We start from the raw sequence: 27117 nt of genomic DNA on the forward strand, positions 1-27117 counted from the left end.
ATAAGACCATAGGTCGCCCCCTTTAAGCGCTAACCTTAGTTCTAACAGTGGAATACTGAACAGGAGATTCCGCCCCGCTGTATTACATATGGACACACCTCAATGGGGCATATGGACCACTTGGCCTTTATGAATCAAATAAATATGTGAACCCCAACCTGTGCACCCACCAGTCCCGTCACAAGTGAATCACGCATCAGTACCTGTACAAACAAGGGAATGGTGTTGAGTCTGTAGATTTCCATGCGATTCATGGGCTCGCGGGCCAAGATGTGCAGGGCTCCGGTGCAGCCTTCCACAATCTCCTCCATTCTGACACCATCCTGGGGAAATAGTATATGACAGCCGATGACGACTAACCGGAACGTTTTCCACTCTACTTAGCACCATGAATCAAGAGAATGGCTGGACATGAAAAATTCATGTTGTCAGAAGTAAGGGACGGTGACAACATTCAGGATGTTTGTACTTGGGGATGTGATCGAGACTACGGCTCGCCCCTGAATAAAATATTTCGGCACAAAGGAGACCGGCAGCATAAGTGTAATCCTGGCAGCAAAGACATGCCACGGATCTCCAATGTCCACAGAACTAAAGGTGCAGCATGGAGAGGACGGCACCGATGCAAGAGGGGTACAAGGAAAGGCAAAATTACATTCTAGCCCTCCAGATGCCTTCATCAAAGGGCCAATATATGGGCCCATGCCTAAGTCCAACATGCTCCATCCTTCCTTAATATCTGCCATGTTTTTCTGATCATGTACAACTCCCTTAAGTCTCTCTAACAACCCAACACTATTTAGGCAACTCCCCTCCCCCAAATACAATCTTGAAAGCCACAGTGGGTCCTACATACTGGGATGGGTGGATTTCATATCTGCCAAACCAGATAGAATAAACACGGATATCCGGCAGCTGCTTTCTTCAGACAGTGATGACTACACAGGGACTGGTCTAATCTGTTGTGGCCCATTGGCATATCACAGCTTACAACCCATCCAAAAACCAGTGCCCTGTATGTCCAGCATGCAACAAAACATGGCACCGCCATATGACGACCCCCTGAACTCACCGTGTACGGCTGCTGGGTTCCTGACGCTGCGTGTCTCTGTGCATCCTGGTGAGCTTTAACCAGCAACTGCACCAGACGGGGGATGACCCCGGCATCATGAAGCGGGGCGTGATTGGCAGGACACAGCGCCAGGTTTCTTATCAAGCCAATGGTTGCCTGTAAATTTGACAAATGACAATTAAAGATTACAAGAGAAAAAACAGCCTGAAATATTGCTGTATACAGAATTAAAGGGTATTCCAGTCTCCAAGATCCTATCCCAATATGTAGCAGGAGTAATCATAATAATATTAGCAAATACCTCCAAATAGAAATGTAGTATAGTTCTTCTGATTCACTATGTCTCTTTCCTCATGTGCAGGCATTGCAGGGCCTTAGGTATCTATGGTTACGACCGCTAGCAACTAGCTATCACTATCAGTGGTCGTAACCATGGATACCTAAGGTCCTGCAATGCCTGCACATTGATGAAAGACATAGCGAATCAGACAAACTATACTACATTTCTATTTGGAGGGGTTTGCTGATATTATGATTACACCTACTACATATTGGGATATAATCTTGGAGACGGGAATACCCTTTAAGTGATGCAGTAACTGCTCACCGATTTATTTTTGTTCCAATGGGAGCAGTACAAGCTTCTCTGGTAATGGCGGCAGGCAATGTACACTAGGACCATCTTACCTTGACCAGAGGCCACTGGAAGGGTTGGCCGATCAGTTTGACAATGGCTGGGATGCCATAGTGAAGTCTCACGGAGTTCTGAGCCACCTCTGCGTCAGAGTGACGACTAGTGAGATGTCGTAGAGCACAGACTGCGGGCTCGGCAATGTCGTCCTTGTCACTTGCTCGGAGGATGGTGTGGATCAGAGATTCCACCCCGTTGCTTTGGGTCACCAGAGTTTTGTTGCGGCTGTTGTTGCAGGTCAGGTTGGACAGAGTACCTGTCGCGCAGGTCAGGACATTGACGTCGTCTGAGCTCAACTGGTTCACCAGGATCTTCAGCACATTGTCCAGGCCCTCCTGCAAATAAAAGCAATAACCATTGTAACGATAAAAAGCAAACAACTCTGCGCCATGACCGATTTGATGAATCTTGGAAAATAATTTACATATTTACCAATGTGCCATATGGTGGCATAACACACTGAAGGTCTCCATGCACAATAGATAAAAGGATGCCAAAGCTGTCAATTTTGGCTGATCATCTCACATGTATGTGAGCCACTACTGATGTCTGGGGACACAAGGATAGGGTGATCACATTTAATCGCCATCTCCATTTGGAGATCAGTTGCTGGCAGATGAGACAGGCTGAACCTGGGGAAATCGTGAGATCAGCCAAACGTACTGCTGACAGTTATGTAACGTGTATGGTCAGCAGAACACCTAAATACCAACAGCACCCATGCCCACAGACACTTGCAGGTAATTAAGAATTCACACAAGAATTTCTCAGGTTCTTTAACATCTGTACTAGACAGAACAGAATATAAATGAGATCTGTTAACAGCTGCTTGCTGTTGGTTTCCCAAGAAACTTTCTTGCACAGAGTAAAACATGAAGGAATGACTGACACAGCTGCTGTATACAAAGGAGGACTATTGAAGGGTAAAGTTTTTAAAGAACCTCTCATTTTTAATGACAGGTGAGGTCAACGCTGCATAATGATATCCGCTCTTCTGGGATTACGCAGCTACAAATAAAGGAGTAAGTGGTGATAAATGGAAGAAGACACAAGGCCGAGTGTTCCAATGCACGCTGAGGTGTGGTCGGCTCAAACCACAAACCTCGGCAGGCTTACATGTAAGGTGTGTGCTGTATCTCAGCCGCGTACACACCTATGTTTGGTTTAATTGCTGCCTGTAATATTGTTCTGCAGCTCGTCACAGGAGCAAAATGAGGGCGACAAACTCTTCCATTTTATGGGATCATCTACACCAGCCGTCATCGCTGAATCAAGGTTGTACTGCAGATAGACATTATACATGGCCACCCTGTAAAAGTCCAGGTGGAAACTTGTACAAAACACATCTGCCCACGGCCTGAACCTACGCCCTGACACAAAGATCAGATGAGAATGAGAACTGGGTATGGAGAGCATCAGGAGTGGTGAGACCAGAGATCGAGAAGACTTCCATCCATTCCACCAATGGTGGGACCTTACCAGGATCAGACAAGTATCTCTCAGAATGGGACAGTGTCTTGTTGTGAACCCATACACAGGAGAGTTGGAGCGCTATCCTTCACCTCTCTAGCGTACTATGTAAATGGGTGTTAGGGTATAAACTCTTCTCTCAGAAAATAAGATCAACCATGTTGGCTTTCAACATGCCCTCCTCACCCACCACCTCCAAAGAAGGTCTACCTATGTCCCTATGCACATGCACGCTCACCTTAGCTGAGCATACTTGTTTTCAATGAGGGATTCAAGTCAAATCTCTCAGCAAGTAAATGTTCAAGCATCACTGTAAAGGTGGCATTTTTGCAGCGATTTTGCTGCAATTTTACATAGTGCATTAGATGTGCAAAATATGCAGCGTTTTACAGTACCAGCATAATCAATGAGATTTCTGAAATCTCACGAACACACTTTTCTGCAGGTGCTTTTGAGCCCTTCTGCTTTTTTGCCAAGACGCAATATGTCCATTCTTTCAGTGTTTTTCCAGCACTTTTTACCCATTCAAAAGAAAGTAAAATATTCTACAAAAAAAAAAAAAATGCATATATTGTACACAGCACTTTTCCTGACACCACTCTGATTTTTGGGGGAGGAAAAAAAAAACCACTGCAAAAAAGCAGACCCTAAAAGGTACAGAATCTACACCTGATGGAAGGTGGGAGAGGGACAGATTACCCGGATGACATCTAGAACATATCTGTCCTGGTGACCAAGTAGAAACAAGCAGAATTTGTAGGCATTTCCACAATTTTTAGAAAAAGGACCTACTAGCTAATAAATGGGTGTGCCTACACATAAATATGGCTGTGATTCGGCATTGTGATCTGGACGTATTAGGAATCTGCTGATTACAATGCCCCATGACACAAGGTCCGTATGTCTCATGTAATTTTATGAAATCTGTCACAGTGCCGAGAGTGAGTACACGGCCCATGGTGTAATCATTGACTTCCTTATAAATATTGCTTCATTTAGCACAAGCCGAATCTTTATGAAAAACACTTCCCTTTTGTCAGATAGGGAAACCAGATATTTCTCCGAAAACTTCATGTCTTTATACAAAATCATATGGTTCCTGTACGGATATTTTTGGACTTTAGCATGAGCATTTCCTTAAATGTAAATGGATATAATTTGAAGGCTTAAATATACACTATGGATCCAACTGCTTACAAGATCTAATAATTTAGATTTGTGTGAAGAGTCACCCTGGACTACAGAATGCCTGTAGATCACCAACCAGTAGACATCAACCGTACATCAGTGGTACCCATCAATCTACCGGCCACACTTAGTATTCCCCATCGACTTTTACAATGGCAAGTTCCTCACCTGTTTAGTGGCCACATCAGACAGGTTTCTCAGAGTCCACAAGCAGTTCTGTACAAGCCTAGGGCTGGAGCTTGTGAGATGTTTCCCCAGAGCCTGCATTCCTCCTGGAAGCAAAGATGACAATTAAAGAGCTACCAAAGGATGACTAGAAACGATAAAAAGGCTGACGAGACCCAAGGCAACCACAAAAAGCATGCTGTGACACGTACCTGGTCCTAGTGTTTACAACAGCCTGAAACACAACAGAATCCTTCAGGCCAAAACTAAAGATTCTGCTATTAACATTCCTAAGTAGTAATTTTCACTTATCTTGGATCATGAAGAGCTCTAATATCACTCTAGTGGGGGTATAAGCTCAGCCCTTGGCTACACAAGGTCGACATATCCAATAAAGTTTCTATTCTACAGACAAGAGTAAGAGCTGTTTAGATCTATAGACCATGAGCAGAAGGATCAGAGCACCTCAACCTTGAAGACAGCTTGCTCAAACATGAAAATGGATGCAGATGTGGAAAGTCAAACTCTGGTGACCTGCACTTAAGCAACGCACCTAAGGAAGGCAATCACTTCCACACCATAACACATGACTTCTAGGATCTCCACTCCTGGGAAAAGGACTACATGGCTGGGCTTCCCTTGTGAGCCAGCACTGCACGCAGACATGTGTGACAGGTTATGGAGCAGCTTTTGCATGCTTTGTGCCTTCAAGCCATGCCAGAGCACATCACAAAGGGATGTCTGATGGCTCAGAACAGACGGTCTAGCAGCTGACTCACTGAGTGGAAAGCAGCGGAATTAGTGGAGAAGGATTACAGAAAAAAAAAAAATCACAATAACAGATTAAAGGAAAATTGTCCTCCTCCTCTGCAAGAATGCAGAAGTTTCAGTCATACATCACCAGAAACTAAGAAAGCCCCACTCCCAAGAAGAGGTCACCATATCATCTTACAATCTTAAAGGGGTACTACAGTATTAGAAAAACATTGCAGTTTCCCTCCATAAACAGCACCAAGTCATGACCTTACATGAATACCAATGGCATGTTGTTTCGAGTGGTCAGGGGCATCTTCACATATAGCCAAGTAGAACAAGTGAAAATTAAATTCCAACTGTGACCGTACAGACTGGGCTGGGAAATCCAAAAGAAGTGAAAGGAAATGTTGTGGCCACAACCGAGAAGCCATGGAACATAACATCCACAGCTGGATCTACAAAGTATTCCCCTGGGATCTTCTACTATCCTCACCACTTTGTGACTAAAAACAGACAGGGAAAAGGGAAGGGAGAACAAATACGTTCTTCTACCACTCAAAGACTAATGCCAAATGGGTCACAACAAAGTCCTCACCTGCTTCAACTATGGCGGGCTTGTTGCTTGGGCACACGGACAAGACTTTTAGCACCCTGCTGGTGGTCCACAAAAGCTTCTCGTAGTTGTATGTCCTCATGATCTGCACAAGCCCTTGGGGTCCTCCGTTGGCCAGGATGATGAGCTGTTGAGATGTGGGGGTGCGAGTTAATTTAATAGACCCTTTTTCAATGTTACTACAACACTTTAAAAAACACACAACGACATTGCCATCAATTTCTGAGTTTTCATAGATACTTTACCCTTTAGTGATACCCTTTTGTAAGGTAGAATCAGAGGCCAATCAGAAAATGAATAATAGTAAGAAACTTAGCGCTCAACTTAGGTGGATGATATGGGAAAATCTATTGTAGTAAATACAGGAAAACGTTTCGGTCGATGTTGACCTTCATCAGTTACTACAAAAATCGTCAGAGCACAAACAAATGTGTAAATTTATATAACAAAAGGTAGTAAATACTAAATAAATTATATATAGCTGCATATATACAAGTCCTTATATGCAAGTGTGCCTATTTGTTGACCATCCGGCTCCCACAAACGTAGTCCATTTGTTTACCTTAAATCTTTCATATAGGTTTACCCAGGGAATAAATTTACCCCCAAACGGCTACTATCCATCGGCTACTCGGTACGTCTATACCCACTGGGCCACCCTATCACTCACTTTTACCTTACGATCACCCATAGAGATATGAGTTGTGCTTGATTCTCGGCTCTGCCAATATATTACTGCATGTTAATATGACCTCGCATTTATTTTGTGTATATACTTTTGTTGGTATAATGATTTATCTAGTATTTACTACCTTTTGTTATATAAACTAACACACGTTTGTGCTCTGACGATTTGTGTAGTAACTGATAAAGGTCAACATCGACCGAAACGTTAGCCTGTATTTACTACAATATATTTTCCCGTATCATCCACCTAAGTTGAGTGCTAGGTTTCTTACTATTAATCTGTATGGTTTGGGAATCTAACCTTAGCACCCGTCTTCTAGTTGTGCTCACGGTTATCTCTTTACGAATCAGAAAATGAAGACCTCTATAGTTGGGGGGTTGGAATCTTCTCAGATGTAAAAGGTGCTGAATTCTCATAAAAATGGTCTATTATTGACCCAGAAACTGCACCACTCTTGTCCACAGGTTGTGGGTGATATTATAGTCACTTGAATACGCCAAGCATAAATACTAGGTCCAGACATTGCCAAAAGAGGTGCAGTTTCTAGATATAATTTTTATCTTCAAACATCAGCTTTCTTCAAGAGATTGCACCTCTGTCTATGGGTTGTGTCCCATAGTGCAGAAGAGCTCCTTCTAAAGGCCCCGTCTCACATAGCGAGATCGCTAGCGAGATCGCTGCTGAGTCACAAGTTTTGTGACGCAACAGCGACCTCCATAGCGATCTCGCTATGTGTGACACGTACCAGCGATCAGGCCCCTGCTGTGAGATCGCTGGTCGTGTCGGAATGGCCTGGACCTTTTTTTGGTCGTTGAGGCCCCGCTGACATTGCTGAATCGGTGTGTGTGACACCGATCCAGCGATGTCTTCACTGGTAACCAGGGTAAACATCGGGTTACTAAGCGCAGGGCCGCGCTTAGTAACCCGATGTTTACCCTGGTTACCAGCGTAAATGTAAAAAAAAACAAACAGTACATACTCGCCTTTTGATGTCCGTCAGGTCCCTTGCCGTCTGCTTCCTGCTCTCACTGACTCCCGGCCGTACAGTGAGAAGTGAGAGCACAGCAGTGACGTCACCGCTGCGCTCTGCTCTCAGTGTACGGCGGCTCAGTCAGAGCAGGAAGCAGACGGCAAGGGACCTGGACACCAAAAGGCGAGTATGTAGTGTTTGTTTTTTTTGGTAACCAGGGTAAACATCGGGTTACTAAGCGCGGCCCTGCGCTTAGTAACCCGATGTTTACCCTGGTTACCCGGGTGCTGCAGGGGGACTTCGGCATCGTTGAAGACAGTTTCAACGATGCCGAAGTCGTTCCCCTGATCGTTGGTCGCTGGGGAGAGCTGTCTGTGTGACAGCTCCCCAGCGACCACACAGCGACTTACCAACGATCACGGCCAGGTCGTATCGCTGGTCGTGATCGTTGGTAAATCGCTTAGTGAGACGGGGCTTTAAGTGAATGAAGCCTATCTGTAAAACCACACATGGTCTGTACATAAATTTTCCCGATGAAGTCATGTTCACTGCAAGACCACGTTCCTTACTGCAGATTCTAAATGGCAATGCCAACCCGGGAATGCGGAAGGCACTGATTAGTGCGCATACACTGGGGATATCATTATCTAGATACATACAGGATTAGTTCTAAGTAGATATTTATAGATAATTGATCCAAGAACCATTTAAAATTGCTCTCACCACCTTGCTCTGTCTGTATTTAGGTAGGATTTTTTGATTTTTTTGGGGAGGGGGGGGGGGCAGGTGGGCAGAAGTTGGTGGAGGTGGAGGAAGAGGGCAGGAGGTGGTGGTAGTAATGTGCTTTCTTTCCACAGTTATTCAACTGACATTGCAGATCTTCCCGAAACACAGATCTTGAAGTCTTTTATGCTTTATTATGTGGTTTGGAAGACAGCTTGTTACAATAGGCGCAGGCGGGGTACGCAGCTGTTTATTACAATCAAGGACAAAGCGAGCACACAAACATCCACAGACCGGTATCTGACTTCTAGCTGAGGGAGCAAAGAAATATTGTAATACATGTTTCCTATAAATTGCGTTTAGCACGATGGGACAAGGTCATCATTCTGCAGAGTCCACTTTTTAAACCCCAAGATGCCATGAATGTATAAACTTGTCCATACCAATGTGTTTTCCCATTTTTGATGGCCAGTTCACCCTGAGAAATGTTCCTTAACGGGAATCATTTTTGATATATCAGTAGTAGAGATGAGCAAATATGGTCAGAAACGATCGCCGAATTTGCCATATTTGTGCCAAATTTATGTTTTTACGTTTCCAAACATATTTGCTCATTTCTACTCCCATTGACCCCAATGGCGTTCAGCGAATATAGCAAATACAATACTCGCTAGCAATCGTAATCCAACTGAATACTGAAAGATTTTCTCAACTCTGGTCAGTAGTTCTGCTCAGTGGAGGTCTCGGAGGATAAAATGAAGGGACAAAAGCACAATACTATCTGCTAAGACACAGTCTGTTATTTTGGTGATTTGTTTTTTATCTAAGTCTGTTCCATCATTAAGATCTCATTAAGTGACAGAAAGCGCCCAACTCCAAGCTTTTATGCCAGAAAATTTGTGTCAAATGTTTTAAAAAGGTCACGAAAATGTTGTGCAAAAGTTTTTGCAACATTTGCCGTTTTCATGCCAGTGTGAAGTAGTTCTGCCAATTTAGGGCGAATTGGGAGCAGTCAACGCAGGGCTGGGCGTAGTGTGGCTACACCAACCCGTCAAATATTGCTAAAGTGTCAGCATTTTGAAAAGTGGTGGAATGGTGGCTCAGTGGCTAACACTGTTGCTTTGCAGTGCTGGGGTTTCCACCGATAATTTATGTAAAGCGTTGAGAAATAGGACGACGCTATACAAGTAATTCATAATAAATAATAGTGCAGCATTGCTGGTGAGGCTCAATGGAGGCACATGCCACCGAGAGAATGCACCAAATTTATTAACTGGTGTGCACCTCTTAATGAATTTGCAGCATCATATTCCAGCAAGCCCTTTAATACTGGTGTACAGAACGTATCCACCCCATAAGACAAATTATCAGGAGTGAGCTTTGCTAGGAATATGAATTTCCCTATACTCAGACTGTAAACAGGCTGCCAATCAACTGATCGACAAGACAAAAGCTCACACGTTGGGTGAAATTATTTTTACGCTTGTGCAATTATCTCCCTTCTCGGCAGCACATCTTCCTGTGTAAATAGTACTTGTGCTGCTGAGAACCCTGGCTATGCACAGAGATTAATCGACTTAACAATCAGTGTGTATGGAAGTGCGATCAGCAGATCTATAAAGGCTGTTAAATGACTGTCGATTGGCTTAAGGTACCTTCACACGAAGCGACGCTGCAGCGATAGCGACAACGATGCTGATCGCTGCAGCGTCGCTGTTTGATCGCTGGAGAGCTGTCACACAGACCGCTCTCCAGCGACCAACGATGCCGAGGTCCCCGGGTAACCAGGGTAAACATCGGGTTGCTAAGCGCAGGGCCGCGCTTAGTAACCCGATGTTTACCCTGGTTACCAGCGTAAAAGTAAAAAAAACAAACAGCACATACTTACATGCGTCCCCCAGCATCTGCTTCCTGACACTGACTGAGCTCCGGCCCTAACAGCACAGCGGTGACGTCACCGCTGTGCTTTCACTTTCACTTTAGGGCCCGCGCTCAGTAAGTGTCAGGAAGCAGACGCTGGGGGACGCATGTAAGTATGTGCTGTTTGTTTTTTTTACTTTTACGCTGGTAACCAGGGTAAACATCGGGTTACTAAGCGCGGCCCTGCGCTTGGTAACCCGATGTTTACCCTGGTTACCAGTGTAAAACATCGCTGGTATCGTTGCTTTGGCTTTCAAACACAACGATACACAGCGATCGGACGACCAAATAAAGTTCTGGACTTTATTCAGCGACATCACAGCAGGATCCTGATCGCTGCTGCGTGTCAAACGAAACGATATCGCTAGCGAGGACGCTGCAACGTCACGGATCGCTAGCGATGTCGTTTCGTGTGAAGGTACCTTTAGACAAAGCCAAATCATCCCTCACTTAATGCGGTAGATTAGCTAGTCTAAATCCATGCTCAACATTGGGTGCTATAGTTTCAGTTTTCACTACGTCATGTCGGCTCACCTTGCTCTCCTGATTTCCATATGCTAAGAGTTGAAGACAATCTGTTGTAATGGCCAAAAATTTGGGGTTGTTCTTGTTAAGCAATGGGACCATTTTCTGCAATCCATCAGCCAAACGTACAGCCATCTTGGCACCTTCCTGGTAGAGCAGGAGATTGTGCAGAGTCGTAATGGCATAAAATAGCACCGACTCCACGGGAGAGCTAGGACATAAAAAATAAAAGATTAAATTGTGATACCTGTATAGAAAAAGAAAACATTGGTTTTAATGGTCTAATCGAGACCAAGGCTTGGTGGGGAGGTTACCTAAGCATTCGAACGAGAGCAGGAATTCCTCCAGACTTGAAAATGGACAAAAGCCCTTCTCGGTGGTGGGACAAGTTGTGCAAAATGCTAGTAGTACAGCGGGCAGTTTCCATGTCGCTTGTGTTCTGCATGGTACGTACAACGGCTGCAACGATCTGTGGGGACTGCATCAGTGCTCTGCGGGATGCTTCCTTTTTGGAGAGCTGGTTAACAATCATGGAGGCCTTGCTCACTACCACCTGAGGGAATAAAATGAGGACACTTGATTGATCCAAGGATCAATGTTCCTGGACTCTACCCTTTTTCTCCCTCAAGGTTAGTCTGCTCAAATTTCCCCTAACCGTATTTCCTTAGATTCGATGCGTTCTTACCGGATCCTCATCGTTCAGGAGTTTGGTCAGTTCAGGGATGGCGCGGGTTGCCAGTTCAGCATCATCTTGGTAGTTGATGAGGTGGACAATGGCAGATTTCAGCATCTGTGAAGGTTCGGCAAGTTTCTGCACATTGGTCTGTTGCCCGTCAATTTGTGTTGTTAATAGGTAAGATGAGTCTTCCACAGTTTCTGGATACATCGCTGCACGAACACGCTGGGCTCGTGTCATGGCAAGCTGGGACTCCATGTCTATGAGATGAAGGAAAAGATGAAAACCTCAAATTAAAAATCCTTGAAATTTCTCAGCAATCAAGCAGTATCTACAACGGTCCGAATTAAGGTTTAATGCATGAAAATGGCCCCCATAGAAATGCAAAAGACAGCTCTCTACCTGGAACAGTATCAAAATCAAACTCAAGCCTGTCTATTGCCAGCAGTCCCATAGATAGGGCAAAATACTCAACCTCCACTCCATTCACACAAAGCTCCAGGGTTCAGTGGGGGTCACAGCAGTTCGACCCCCAGCAATTGTGAACTGAACATATATATCCACCTACAATGGATAAAGGATAACTTCTCAACTTTGAACAAAGTCTTTAAGGGTTCTTCCCATTTTATAGTGTGATTAAATTTTTCTGGGGTATGCTCTCACTTTATGATCACAGACCTCTGGGGATAAACTAGGAGCAGGATGAGTAGCACTGCAAGACTCCCTGGGCCATTTTTTCCTGTTCAGCGATGCCCGGCCATCCATTGAGCAGGAACCTATGGCATGCCTCCATTTCTTAATGTGGTTCCCAAAGGGAGGACCTCCAGGAGCAACAAATCTTTGAAAGGAATACCCCTTTAAAAGGGAGATCCAAGCAAATGAGGACTTGCCATTACCTCTTTTCCCCTCTCAGATGCCATAGATCCCAATAGCCAACCACCATATAAAGGAAAATTATTTACGGAGCCCCTGCTAGTCACTAGATACGGGCAGACGGAGCAAAGTCTTCTCAAGCAGCCATTCCTATCCACATCCTCGCAGCCTATTTACAGTGCAATTGGCTAATTACCCAAAACTGTTACAGACGGGAGAATTGTTTAATTAAAAGCAACAAAGAAAATGGCTAACAAGACACACTTGGCAAACATACAATGCATTACAGAAAAACAGTCCATTAAAATTCTCCTTGCAAAGCTGTGACTACGAGGTGCGAACAGTATGGGCTGGTTAAATAAGAAGGGGTGAAAACGTGCGTCAAGGTAATTCCGATACGTCCATGAAAATCAATAGTTCTTAACAGAAGTCGCAAACGCAGTTCCAAAACCCAGGACGGGTGTATGATACTGGAGCTGTAACCAGCTCAGGGCTGCAGTCTAGGCTGGCTGTGTAGGAAGTCGCCATAAGGACCCAAACAGCTTCTAAAGAGCTTGCTTAAATATGCTGCAGACAAGTGCAGGGTAACAATGAAGCCTTTATGCCGCTGCCCAAGGTCAGAATCGCTGCCACGCTAAGGCTAATGGTGCCAGCTGCAATAAAAGGAAACGTTACAGTTTCCCCTGGAAATTCACACGGAAGAGACATGCTGTGAGAAGCCCAGGCAAACAATAACCTTGTATGGTACGCGCCATCTATGGACACCGATGAAGGCCTGACAAAAGGAGTGGGACACAAAAATGAGAAACAGACCGCCACTGTACTGGGGGCATCTCTGTATAAAGTTGGTGTCTGATAACATGATAGGTTCTACCTCTAATGTCAGGACAAGCAGCACTAAAACAACAAGAAAATATAAAAACCACTAGGAAAGCCAGCACTAATGTCTGCAAGTTTTTATATTAAAGTGGTATTCCCATCGCCAAGATCCTATGCCAATATGTAGTAGGTGTAGTAATAATAATACTAGGAAATACCTCCAATTCGAAATGTAGTATAGCATATAGCATGATTTGCTGTGTCTCTTTCCTCATGTGCAGGCATTGCAGGACCTTAGGTATCCATGGTTACGACCACTGATAGTGACAGTTAGCTAGTTGCTAGTGATTGTAACCATGGATACCTAAGGTCCTGCAATGCCTCCACATGAGGAAAGACATAGAAAAATCAGAAAAACTATATTACATTTCGAATTGGAGGCATTTGCTATTATTCCTACTACATATTGGGATAGGATCTTGGAGAAGGGAATACCCCTTTAAGGCCCCCATACAAATCACATTAAAAGTAGGCCAAAACTGCCATTTATGGAGGGAGCAGCCAGCCACCTGTTGTGTTTGGGAGTCCACTGACAAACAACGAAGAACAAAAGGAGTGGGCAGTTAACTATAATGCCAGACCCTTTAGTTCTCAGGGGGGATAAGTCACCCGACATTATCTGGAAAAGATTTTCTTCCTTCTCCGCATGCACGCTCCACCAAAGCGCATGTTCATGTGTATGTGAGGAGTTGATGTAGATAACTGATGGGAGAACTAGAGTTCCTCCAACAGCTCTTTCTCCTAACTGTCCGTAGTCTATAATGACATGCTTAAGAGGGGCTCGGTGAGTAAAGTTGAGTTTATAAACCGTGGAAAGTAAATAATTTTTGGAAAACCCTTTCAAGATTACGATAAGTGAGGAAATTTTGGTTGTCCAATATCTAAACAACCCCATTTTTAAAGGAAGTAATCCCCCTTGTAAAATAAAAATAACTTATACTTATTCGCCTTCTACTTCGTTTCAGTGCTGTCAGTGTCAGATTCGCCGGGGTTTACATGTCATCATTTTGCCACGAGCCCTGCAACACTACTATCGGACAAATGGAAGTAGTGACAGTGCCTGCCGGGCTCAGGTGGCATAACAATTTCACGCGAGCCCTAGGAGCTCTAGTGCGGACATTGCTGAAGCGGCACCACATGGTGTGGGAAGTAAGGTATGGTGTTTTTATTTTACAAGGTGGACTTCCCAGGTAGTGAACAACCCTTTTAAATTGAGAATAGTGATGTTCATTCCTAAAGAAAATACCTGGTCCTTGCTGTTGCTGCTGTGAGTACGTGGTGGTCTTCACGGTGGTGTACTGTTGAGAGTATCCCAAGTCGTCATCGTCCAGCAGCACGGTCTTGCCATTCAGCGATGGTGCTGAGGTGTTAATTCCAGAGTTGATGCCGGAATCGTAGGTGTAAGTCTTCTGCCACTCCGTGACCTTAATGGGCCGCTCCGCTACCTCGATTAACTCCATTCTACTTCTGTGGAGAAGAAAACAGCGAGGATCAGTTACGTCTGCTCAGCTAATGTGCCCGCAATACACACAGCGCGACGCGGCCACATGAAGCCATCTGTTTGCTAAGAGAAACCAGTAGCTAAACATAAGCAGGAGACAACCCTAAATCAACAGGCCACGTATGAAGCAACCCGTACAGGCAATGAAGCAACCCGTACAGGCAATGCCGCCTAAATATACAGGTAACAGACTAAAGTGAGGTGTTCTGCCCTTTTAGGAAGAGTTCTGGTGTTTGGGAGATATTCAGCTCCTCCAGAGAGGAAAACACAAAAACCTCACAAGATATTTACAGCTGGTGTGCTTGGTGAAAATGTTTTATGCAGGAGACAGATGGTGTGTAGTAATAGGATGGGAAAAAAGTGGCAGCGATTCGTGGAGCACAGGCAACGCACTGGGTGGCACATAGTGGGTCTCCGCTGAACGCTCAGATATACTATACTACAACATAAAGTTAGAGTAACACAGGGACACGCTATACTATGTTCTCCATCGCCATGTTAATAGCAATACGCTCATTAAGCAATGTCATTAATGGCTGAATACACAGTTGGGTAGCTACAGCTTCCGAGAGGGGCCTGGAAAGAACAGATGCTGGAAGACAATATTCCCAGTTTGATATCAGCAGATGCTCTGCAAAATGCATTTTTAAAGATGGTCTTGGAATTGGGATAGAAGCTGAGCAGTCTCAGGGCTCTAAAGGAATTGGCAAACCAAAAATCCCATTATCACACCCCCGATCCTCTCCACCGTGGAGGAAATAATCATCAGTGAGCTTTCATGGCAAAAGACGAGACTTCAGAGCAAACGAACATTACAACATCAATATAGAAGAACAGAAGAGTTGGCCAACCAAGCTAAGTTAGGACATGCAATATCAAAGTTACTCTGACAAGGTTGACAACATATATCCGTGGTCAGATCCTTCCAACTTTACTTGGCCATAGCCCTTAGATTGTTTTAAGATCCACCAAAATCTCCTACAGCTGTGAAGTGATATTTCATGGCAGTGGTTAACAGGAGAGAAGTGATGTATAGTTTCTTTTGAACATTGGCCATACATGGTCTCATTTTTGGCCAAACATCAGAACCTTCCCAGATCCTCCGGAGTGTTCTCCCCATCAACTCATCAGTCACTAGTCATAGTAAGGTATGCAAACCTAGTCCTGCCTGCAATGAGGAAGGGAAGTATCTCCATGTCAGAAGACTGGAAAACACCTCAATGATGGAGCATAGCATCTTGACAAGATATCTCAACCTTCCTTAATATATAAGCACACTGAGTATTTGTAGGAGATTTTTTTCGGCACCAAAACCCAGACCGATGGCAGGAAAACCGCTGTGTAAAATACGTACTTTGATACAATTTTAATGTGCATTTTTTCCCTTCATTCATATGAATGGGGGGAAAAAAACCGCAAAAATGTGAAAAAAATGCTTTGAAGGATCAAGTTGCAAAGCGAAAAAAAATAAGCAGCGTGTGCATGAGGTTTCAGAAATCCTATTCATTCACTTTGCTGGTGCTCTAAAATTCTGTGTTTTTTTTCCCTTGAAAAAACACAATGTGTGAACCTGCCCTTAAGGTACCTTCACATTAAGCGACGCTGCAGAGATAGCGACACCGATGCCGATCGCTGCAGCGTCGCTGTTTGATCGCTGGAGATGCCGAGGTCCCCGGGTAACCAGGGTAAACATCGGGTTACTAAGCGCAGGGCCGCGCTTAGTAACCCGATGTTTACCCTGGTTACCAGCGTAAAATGTAAAAAAAACAAACAGTACATACTTACTTTCACGCCCCCCGGCGTCCGCTTCCTGCACTGACTGAGCGCCGGCCCTAACAGCAGAGCGGTGACGTCACCGCTGTGCTGTACTTTCACTTTACGGCGCTCAGTCAGTGTGGGAAGCGGACGCCGGGGGACGCGAAGGTGAGTATGTAGTTTGTTTTTTTTACATTTTACACTGGTAACCAGGGTAAACATCGGGTTACTAAGCGCGGCCCTGCGCTTAGTAACCCGATGTTTACCCTGGTTACCAGAGTAAAACATCGCTGGTATCGTTGCTTTTGGTGTCAAACACGATGATACACGCCGGTCTGACGACCAAATAAAGTTCTGAACTTTGTTCAACGACCAGCGATATCACAGCAGGATCCTGATCGCTGCTGCGTGTCAAACTAAACGATATCGCTAGCCAGGACGCTGCAACGTCACGGATCGCTAGCGATATCGTTTAGTGTGAAGGTACCTTAAGTCACTTGTTAAAAAGGAAATGTCATCTTTAAAACAGCAGTCTGTGGGATAGGAGTCACATTTCAGAGCAGACTATGGTTGGGGCAAAATAATCATATGGCGAGGTTTGTTTATGGGGTGGACACCATCTATAGGTGTCACCAGAGATCTACATTTCTTTTTTTCCTCTGAGGAAAGCTACCGTACTTTGCCTTCTCAGGGAGTGCAGTCCGGCGTAAAAGTCTTAGGCTGGTTTCACACTTGCGTTTTGATCTGCAGCGTTTTTACAGAAAAAAACGCATGCTTTTTTTTCCCTATGTTTAACATTTAAAAACGCATGCGTTTTTTTGTACGCGTTTGGCTGCGTTTAACGACGCATGCGTTTTTTTGTACGCGTTTGGCTGCGTTTAACGACGCATGCGTTTTTTTGCTGCATGCGTTCTGTCGCAGAAATGCAACATGTAGTAATTTCTAGAGGCTTTTTTTGCAAAAAAATTTATTGTTGTCTATGTAAACGCATGCGTTTAAGCACATGCGTTTGCTTGCGTTAAAAACGCATGCGTTTTTATAGAAAAAAACAATAATACACCCTGATAAGCCACCCCCCACCATCAAGGTGATAAAGGGATCCTAACCCTAACCCTACCCCTAACCCTAACCCTAGGGATCCAAACCCTAACCCTATCCCTACCCCTAACAATATGACAGTGAATACTCTACGAGTTAATATTTTTAGTACTCTATAGCAATACCGTATATCTTGGGGTGTCCACATTGAACAAAGCTTTTTATTAGAAGAATGTCCTGGTCACCAGGTCAACATAATAGCCAATCCCTATTGATCCCTAGGATCCGTAGGGTTAGGGGTAGGGTTAGGGTTTTGATCCCTAGGGTTAGGGTTTGGATCCCTAGGGTTAGGGGTAGGGTTTGGATCCCTTTGTCACCTTGATGGTGGGGGGTGGCTTATCAGTGACCTGGTGACCAGGACATTCTTCTAATAAAAAGCTACCCCTAACCCTAGGGATCCAAACCCTAACCCTACCCCTACCCCTAGGGATCCAAACCCTACCCCTAACACTAACCCTAACCCTAGGGATCCAAACCCTACCCCTAACACTAACCCTAACCCTAGTTATTTCTATTTATAGTGAGTTTTCTAGTTGATTTTGATGATTGGCAGCTTTCACACACTTCTCAGCATGCGTTTCAAAAACGCAAACGCAGGAAAAAACGCATGTAAACGCGTCAAAACGCCGCTTTTTTTCTGCAAGCAAAAAAGCATGCGTCTAAAAAACGCGGCGTTTGCACGCGTTTACATGCGTTTTTTCACCACCTGCGGGTTTCTTTGAAACGCTGCAGATCAAAACGCAAGTGTGAAACCAGCCTTACTTAGCAAGAAGACTGTACCACCTAGAGTCTTGGACCTAGACAACCATTTGCATGGAAGCCAAATGGCCTTATTACATACTACTCCTGGACGCCTGATGTTAAAGTATCTGTTTGAAAATGAAAACCTAGAAACCTAGTTTCTGATCTGGCAGGGCCTAGGAGATTTGCCGACTCCTCCGCAAGGTCTTTCCTTATTCTAAGAAAGTTGCAAATACACCTTATTCTAAGCTCATGAAGTGATGCTAAAGCCATAATACAAGCAAACTGATTAGCTTCTTACTACTGTATTAGATTACTGCTATGTTTGAAGGACCTACTGAACCATATAAAACATACAAAATTATTAAAGAGTTGTCCAGTGTTATTTGATAACTTGTTGATGTGTGGCTGTCTGACCACTGGGACCATCACTGATCCTCAGAATGGGCACCTTTATCCGTTAGTATGTAGTGGCAATGGGCATGCTAGACCCTATAGAGAATCAAGTGACCACTCAATTTTGTAACAGGGATAAACGTGACTAGTCAGGGGAATATTCCCGCTTCTGTCCTTTAGGGCAGGTTCTAGCGGTCAGTGAGTTTTCACCTACCCTGCAGATAAAAGCATTGACTGCTGTAAACAATATAAAAGAAAAATTATTCATTTAGCGTGTCAACCAATATGGTTGCGTTTACACCTTTACCTTGAACACAACCAGTAATTATAAGTAAAGAGTCCTTAGTGACACCTTGGCCACTTCCACCTTGTCGACCTCTTGACTACTTCCACCTGGGTGACTCATTGACCACTTCCACCGATCTGGAGAAAACCTGCAATTTCACTTTGGATGGTCTCAAAATTGATCAGACAATACAAAGGTTTTTTGGGGTCAAAGTCTGTAGTCCAATGTGCGACACTGGTGAAGGAAAGACCCAGACAAAACTGTGAAGCTGAAATGTTAGAAGACCATGTGAATGCAAATGCTGGAGTTTGCACATGGGATGGGTGGAAGAAGGTGGCGAGATCAGTGAAGGGAAGACTTGATGAATCAGACAGTAGCTACCATTGCGAATTGTGGTAGCCCATGATCAAGCTATCCCTGCTAGCCAAAAAAAAAAAAAAACAACTTTCAATAAGTTACAAAAGTATGGGTACAACCCAAATCTAATGAAGGTCTTTAGACAAAAAGGTCATTCAACATGAAAACTTACAGTGAGAAAGCAAAATGATTCTTGAAACAGAAGAAAGACGACAGGGAGTGGAGGAGGACGAGGAGACGCCTTGTTAGGGAATAATGTGCCAAATGGGGGTGCAGGGAAAAAAAGAAAAATAAGCAAGACAACAAACAAGCAGAGACAAAGCCAGCTGCTTGTCAGAGGGCGGCACACCCAGAACTGGAATGTCAGCCTGTCACAGAGTCCCTGGGCTTCCTCTGGAGTTACAGGGTGGGGGAGAAGCAGCCAAGCTGGTTTACCTAGAAAACGAGAGGCAGGGAAGAGATGGAGATTTGGTTTCAGGGCTTTCTCCAGGCACAGGCTCATCTCTGCTGGCCCATGGGACTGGCGGACAAAGGGCCACTCAATATGCTGATCACAAGCACAATGCGAAGAGTGTGTCAACACAATGTTACTTCAATGAGCCGCTGCAAAGGTTTTGTGTGACTGGAAAATGCAGACATGCTCCCAGTATACGGGAAACAAAAAGGGCACGCTTGATGCCAGGATTTGAGGGCACTTATCTGTGTGCTGCAATTGTGAGAGCCACCTGGCTGTATCAGACAATTACAGCTGGCAGAACAAGGGACAGTGTCCCAGCGGGTAACACCAGGATATAGGATATGTGGAAATATGGTGCCAGGCTGTGCTCTAGTGGAAGAGGCCGAGCTTTACAGGGTACAAAGGGCCCCTAGGCCACATAAGGAGGCGCTAGTATTATAAATGGCACACATGAGGTGAGCTACTTATGCTAGATTTTGGATCTGGGACAAGAAGCTCCAATAGGTCCGGGACCACCCAAAAGACACAGATTAGGGTTACATAGCAGTATCTTGTTCTGCCTCTCCTAATTCTCCATTTGCCGACCCTCCTCCGCCATGTAAGTATGACAAACCAGGAATGTTGTGATATCCGGACTGGTGGGGGCATCATCAACAAGTTTGTACAGATCCTATATTAATCATAAATTCCTTTATAGAAAGCAGCGAGGAGGAAGCACAAGTTACACAGTCACACATTGCTGCGGCTGCTGGCACTTGCACTGTACACCATGGTCTTCTGAGACTGGCACTGGGCAACATGCAGATGATTCTTCTGGAGAAGGTGTGCCCCAGTGCTATGCCAACCTGCCCGCGCTGGGCCCGATGCCTCTACCCAGCCTGAAAAACCTGGGGCTGCCTGTCAAGCACATTATCCTGCACTGCCGGGCATGCTCTGCCACACCGCTAAATAATGCATCGAGTGACACATTCACTTCCCATCTGAGGCAGGAGACCAAGACTGTCAGAGAGGATCCGGCTGACAATGCTAAAGTACAGCGATTCCTACAAATTAAAAACAAATGGCGGCATTAATTATTTAGTGGCTGGTGTCCACATTGCATGTGCATTGTATACATGTGTTACCGGACTGTAAACCACCCAGGGCTGACAGGAACATTCCTGGGGGGGGGATGACGGGGGAGGGGAGCGGGTGACATCACGAAGCCAAACCACAGTGACATCTGTCAGGTCAGATATACAATTAGTAATTCAGCAATGAATCACAATGTCGCCACACCGCGAGGTAAAACCAGCCATAGACGTGAGATATTTATCTGCAGACAAGCTCAATTTAGTAGCTTCTGCTTAAGAGTCACCCGGCACATGCTACCAAATGTAGTTGGCTCAGAAAATGGTCTGCAGGTAAATATCTTTATGTGTAAGCCAGGCATGGCTATCATATTCATATACAGTGTATATTCACCCCCCATCTGCTTTTTACCCATTTTGTTACATTACAACCTGTGGTTAAATATTTTTGCAATCAGATGTGTATGTGATGCATCAAACTATTTGGTGCCAAGTTGGTGAAGTGAGAAAAAATTAGGAATAAATTAAATTGGTATTAAATAAATAAAAATTAGCGTGTATATGTATTCACCCCTTTTGCAATAGTCATATGCTTAGTAAAAGAAAATCTGATCGTGTGCAACCTAGGTGTCACATGGTCTGTCAGTATATGCACACCTTTTCTGAAGTAAGAGGCACCACTAACCAACACCATGAAGACCTCCAGACAAGGGACAAAGTTGACACGTACAAGTCAGGCTTGGGTTAAGGCTACGTTCACATTTGCGTTGTTGGGCGCAGCGTCTTTGACGCATGCGTCATGCGCCCCTATCTTTAACGTGGGGGGCGCATGGACATGCGTCGGTATGCGTTTTCTAGCGTTTTATGACGCATGCGTCATATAGACGCACAAGACAGGGCGCAGGGGACGCTACATGTTGCAGTTTTCCTGCGTCCTAATTTTAAAAAAAAACGCATGCGTCGCACTTGCGTCGTAAATGCGCCAAAAAAAACCATTAGTGTCTATTGAAAACGCATAGGGCGCAAGTGCCTGCATCGTCCTGCGTTGATCGACGCATGCGTCTTTTGAAAAAAAAAAAAAAGTGAAGTGTCAATTTTTGTAACGTTGGACGCATGCGTCACAAAACACTGCGTTGTGCATGCGTTTTGCGTTGCGTCGCCGACGCTGCGCCCAACAACGCAAATGTGAACGTAGCCTAAGAAAGAATATTCCAATCTGATGATTCCTGAAGCACCATCAAATCCATCATCAAATGGAAAAAACATGGTACAACAAACCTGCCAAGAGAGGGCCGCCGTACAAAACTCTCGGCCCCAGGCATCAATCAGAGAAACAGCACACAGACCAAAAGGTAACCCTGAAGGAGCTGCAGAGTTCACAGCAGAGCTTGGAGTATCTGTCCATACGACCACAATAAGCCGTACACTCCATAGAGGTGGCCTTTATGGAAGAGTTGGCAGAAAAAAAGTCTTTAGTTACACACAAAAATTTTACGGCTCATTTTAAGTTTGCCAAACAACATGTGGGAGACTCCCCAAATTTACGGAGGAAGGTGCTGTGGTCAAAGGAGACCAAAATTTAACCTTCTGAATACCAATGCAAATGCTATATCTGGCTCCAAACCAACACAGCTTATCACCCCAAGAACACTATTCCCACAGTGAAACATGGTGGTGGCAGCATCATGGTCTGGGTGTGTTTTTTCACAGCAGGGACAGGGAAAATGTTTTGAGTCAAGGGGAGGATGAAGCTTCACCTTCCAACAAGACAATGACCCAAAGCATACTACTTAAGCAATACTTGAGCGATTAAAGGAGGAACATGTAAAGGTTTTGGAATGGCCTAGACAAAGCCCAGATCTTTATCCAATTGAGAATCTGTGGTCAGACTTGAAGATTGCTGTTCACCAGAGGAAACCATCTAACTTGAAAGAGCTGGAGCAGTTTTGCCTTGAGAGATGGGCAAAAATCCCAGTGGCCAGATGTGGAAAGCTCAGACTTATCCAAAGCAACTATAATTACTGCAAATGGAGTCTCTACAAAGTACTGACTTTAGGGGGGTGAACAGTTATGCACACTGAAGTTTTGAGTTAGTTTGTCCAATTAGTTTTTTGCTTCACAAAAAAAAGAAAACAAAATGTTCATAGTTGTATGTATGTTTTTACATGAACTGATGCAAACACTCTCCAAAAGAAAGTGAAATTCCAGGTTGTGAGGAAGCAAAAAACGAAAATTGCCAGGGACGGTGGGGGTGAAAACTTTCACAAGTCCCTGTATATATAAAGTTTAGGACATTTTAGGTCTTGGTGTCACTAAAGGGCTATGCAAAAAGCTAGCCATACACTTAAGGCTACTTTCATACTTGCGTTGTGTGACGCACGTCGCAATGCGTCGTTATGTAGAAAAAAACGCATCCTGCAAAGTTGCCCGCAGGATGCGTTTTTTCTCCATAGACTTACATTAGCGACGCATTGCCACATGTCGCATCCGTCGTGCGAGGGGTGCATCGTGTTTTGGCGGACCGTCGGCACAAAAAAAGTTCCATGTAACTTTTTTGTGTGTGTCGAATCCGCCATTTTCGACCGTGCATGCGCGGCCGAAACTCCGCCCCCTCCTCCCTGGAACTCACAATGGGCAGCGGATGCGTTGTAAAACTGCATCCGCTGCCCACGTTGTGCTACTTTAACACACTGTCCGTCGATACGTCGGGCCGACGGTTTGCGACGGCCCGTACCGACGGACTAGTGTGAAAGTAGCCTCAGATGTCTGTTGGACAAGTGTTTGCTCAGGCACAAATAAATTACATACCCCTAGGGGTTGTCATTATACTTTTATTGCAAGGGTCCGACTCCCAATTTACTGATAGATGTGCTGTTAACAGGATCTGCTGTTGTCTCGAGTCAAGATACAACAGCACCCGTACACAGTGTAGTGTCCTCTCAGTTATTGCAACTCAGCACCCATTGAAGTGAACGGAAACGGAGCTACAGAACCTACACGGTATATGGAGCCGAGATCCAGAGGACGTGCAACCTGTTAACATTAGATCGGTTGGGAAACCGGGTGTCAGACCCTTATCTGATAATAGTGAGCTACCTTAAGACGGTTAGATCTTCAATATTGTACTCTTAGACATACCCTTTAAACATTTTCCATCAAATAACAGATGAGGGACCACCCAGACAGTTATTAGACTCATCAAAAGTGTATGGCCAGGCTTCTGGAGTCCAGTGAGGCATGGATGGGAAGTACAGCGCTACCGAACCATACCTATCTAACAATGAGCTAAGGTGAATTGTCGTCATCTGTGAATAATGGCTTCTCGCTGGCATGGTGGCCGTAACAGTATTGAGCATGTACACCTTCAGGATGTAATTTTCCTTCAAGATTTGGGTGGAATCTTTGTAGTATGACACCATAGGAGGCATGGTCAGCTGAAGCTCGTCTGTCACATATTTGGGGTAGGATTTTTGCCAAATAGCTCTAAGACCACACATATAGGTCTATAACCATCTTACTACTAAGGCTATGTTCACATGGCGTTTCTGCAGTGCGTTCTGTGGTCCACCTGAAAGCGGCATGATGCAGACGGCAGGGCCATAGACCGCAAGGACAGAGTTCAAGAGCACCCTTTTATGGTTTTATTTTCTGAATGTCTCCACACAGGCCAAGACACGTTATCTGCTAGGTTTCTGTGCCTGTCTCGTGTAAAAAAAAAAAAAAAAAAAAAAGCAAAATTACATATTACAGTCACGTTAACTCCTTTCCTGTCATTACGTTCTATGACTCCATCTCATGTTTAGTCGGATTTAACCCACGTACGTTCAGCACCGATAATATGGCTTTGGCAATGGCCTTTTTTTCTACATGGATGGACAGACCAAGCGTCTACCAAGCAGAAATCCTTGCAAACAGCTCCATCCTGAATTAATGATACGTTTCCAGCATGCCGCTGCTGTAGACTGAAAACTTCCATTTTCTGTTCATTATAGCTGTGAGTGAAAGTTGCCACATAGAAGACGAGGTGCTACTCCCCGGAGGGGACACATCAGATTGAGCTCTGCTTGAACCAAGTGAGAGACGCAGCTGATGCCTGGCCATTAGAAGAAACAAAGACAATGATGGTGACTGGAAATGAGATTAAGGCTACTTTCACACTAGCGTCGTGCACTGCACGACGCTATGCGACGATGCGGCGCACTGACGCTAGCTGTGAAAGCGCCGCACAACGGGGGCAGCGGATGCAGTTTTCCAACGCATCCGCTGCCCCATTGTGAGGTGCGGGGAGGCGGGGGCGGAGTTCCGGCCGCGCATGCGCACTCGGAAATGCTGCAGAATACGCACCAAAAAACTTTACAAGCAACGTTTTTTGGTGGCGACGATCCGATGCAACCGTCGCACGACGGTTGCGACGTGTGGCAATGCGTTGCACTGCGTCGCTAATAAAAGTCTATGGAGAAAAAACGCATCCTGCAAGCACTTTTGCAGGATGCGTTTTTCTGCAAAACGACGCATAGCGACATGCAGTGCACGACGCTAGTGTGAAAGTAGCCTAAGAAAGACTTGTGCTTCAAACAGGTACAACTTGAGGATCAAAGTGCCATCAGACAATGCTGTTCTGTGGAGAAGAATATCGGGAACCACCTTCCTAGAATCCATTTTAGACCTAAATTGATTATTTTAATAGTTTAAGCATTTTTCATTTCATTAGATCGGGCACACATTTCAATTTCTATCGCAAATCAAGAATACAGAGATTCTGGGGTTTCAGCTAAGCATTTGTTCTTGAAGGATCTCTGCAAAGACCATACATTAAAAGGAGCCCATACATTAGACGAAAGGCTTATAAAATTGTAGATTTTGACCAAAACGACCAATTACCAGATAGTAATAGTAAAAAAAAAAAAAAAAAGACCACTAGTTGGGAATGATGGAATTATTTTGTCTGATCTGCACAATTGGTTGGTAAAAAAAAAATCCAATTTTGCCCAATGTATTCTGTGTGGTGTTTGCGATCAACACTGAACAAATGATCATTTGTTGGCACATCTTGATGGAACACGCATGGGGACCTTGACATTTCTGTCCCTACCTGACGGTAACTTCAGTTTGCCTCCTCCTTTTTGTGCCGTGCGCAGGAGAAAAATGGAGAGCACAAGGTAGGGTGACTATTTGAGACATGTATAGTCGCTTTTCAGTGCCAGTGTGGGGGGCTGCTTCTTTAATATGGGATTATAGGATATTTCCCTGTGTCTCCACAATTAATATAAAATCATAAATGAAGTCTGAGGGATGGTGGAGCGTTCTGCTCTATAACATGCTTTATTGTGTTGGTTTGTGGTGGAGTACATTCCCATATGGAAGAGTCGTGTGGGCTTTTTGCTGCCATACAGGCTCTGTGTACGTGTTGTGTTCATAATCAGCCATCTGGATCATCAACTATTCTGGATTATTACAGTATAAACAAATCCGTATAAAAAAACCTCACTTAAAAGGGGACGAGTTCCTAGAAGAAAAAAATGTGAATAATGAAAATGTGAATATGTCAATAGAAAATCTGCTTCTGTTTCCCCGTATGGTTCCCTTTCCCTCATCTCACGTCCCACTTTGTTGCTATTTTGGAAAGGATTGTTGAATTATCATTTTTTTTTGGATGAGCGCACACCAGATAACTGGAATTGTATTAGATGTATTGCAAGAAAAAAAAAAAAAGCGAAGCTCATCTGAGTGTGTTAGAAAGCGCTATTCCCCAGTGTACACGTGACCGGTGATCAAGGGAACTATAAATTTGCTCTTTGGTCTTCAATCACATCTTTTAAGTAGACCTAAAAATCCTTGCTCGAAGGTAGCGCATCCTTATGTAAACTGTATAGTGGTAGATGGGTGTGAGGTTCAACCATGGCACGCCAAGAATAAACGTTTGTTTGAAATCCTACATTTGCCAATACTAGTAAATGAGCATCGATCGACTGGCTAGGTTGGTCAGCGCTCATTAGGAGCCCATGTAAAAGAACCCCAACTTTCACTGAGGAAAAGCACAGGTAGACCAAAGACCGTAACAAAGGTTAGACATTCCCCGGGCTTTCGGCTTCAGTCTTTATATTCATTACTGGTTAGGAAATCAATACATCCAAGCGGCACCTTACTACCACCACCTAGATGGGTGTTTCCAGGCATCTTGATTCTTATATAGACCACAAACTGGTCAAGTTAATTAGCCGTCGAACCAGGTACGGACTGGGGCTGA

The 27117-nt window shown here is 44.5% G+C and overlaps 1 protein-coding gene across 2 annotated transcripts in view; it reads right to left on the bottom strand.

The window, feature by feature from the left end:
- Positions 1-27117, bottom strand: part of JUP (junction plakoglobin) — a 58482-nt gene that overhangs the window by 8015 nt on the left and 23350 nt on the right. For both annotated transcript variants that reach the window (XM_077252473.1, XM_077252472.1), the window contains exons 2-10: positions 14456-14676; positions 11467-11717; positions 11096-11334; positions 10791-10992; positions 5938-6082; positions 4590-4693; positions 1760-2098; positions 1073-1228; positions 204-323 (exon numbers count right to left, since the gene is read on the bottom strand). In XM_077252473.1, coding sequence (XP_077108588.1) covers positions 204-323; positions 1073-1228; positions 1760-2098; positions 4590-4693; positions 5938-6082; positions 10791-10992; positions 11096-11334; positions 11467-11717; positions 14456-14669 — 1770 coding nt within the window. In that variant the 5' untranslated portion in view covers positions 14670-14676. The remainder of the gene's footprint in view (positions 1-203; positions 324-1072; positions 1229-1759; positions 2099-4589; positions 4694-5937; positions 6083-10790; positions 10993-11095; positions 11335-11466; positions 11718-14455; positions 14677-27117) is intronic.

The sequence above is a fragment of the Ranitomeya variabilis genome, chromosome 4 (assembly GCF_051348905.1).
Source record: "Ranitomeya variabilis isolate aRanVar5 chromosome 4, aRanVar5.hap1, whole genome shotgun sequence".
Classification (NCBI taxonomy): domain Eukaryota; kingdom Metazoa; phylum Chordata; class Amphibia; order Anura; family Dendrobatidae; genus Ranitomeya; species Ranitomeya variabilis.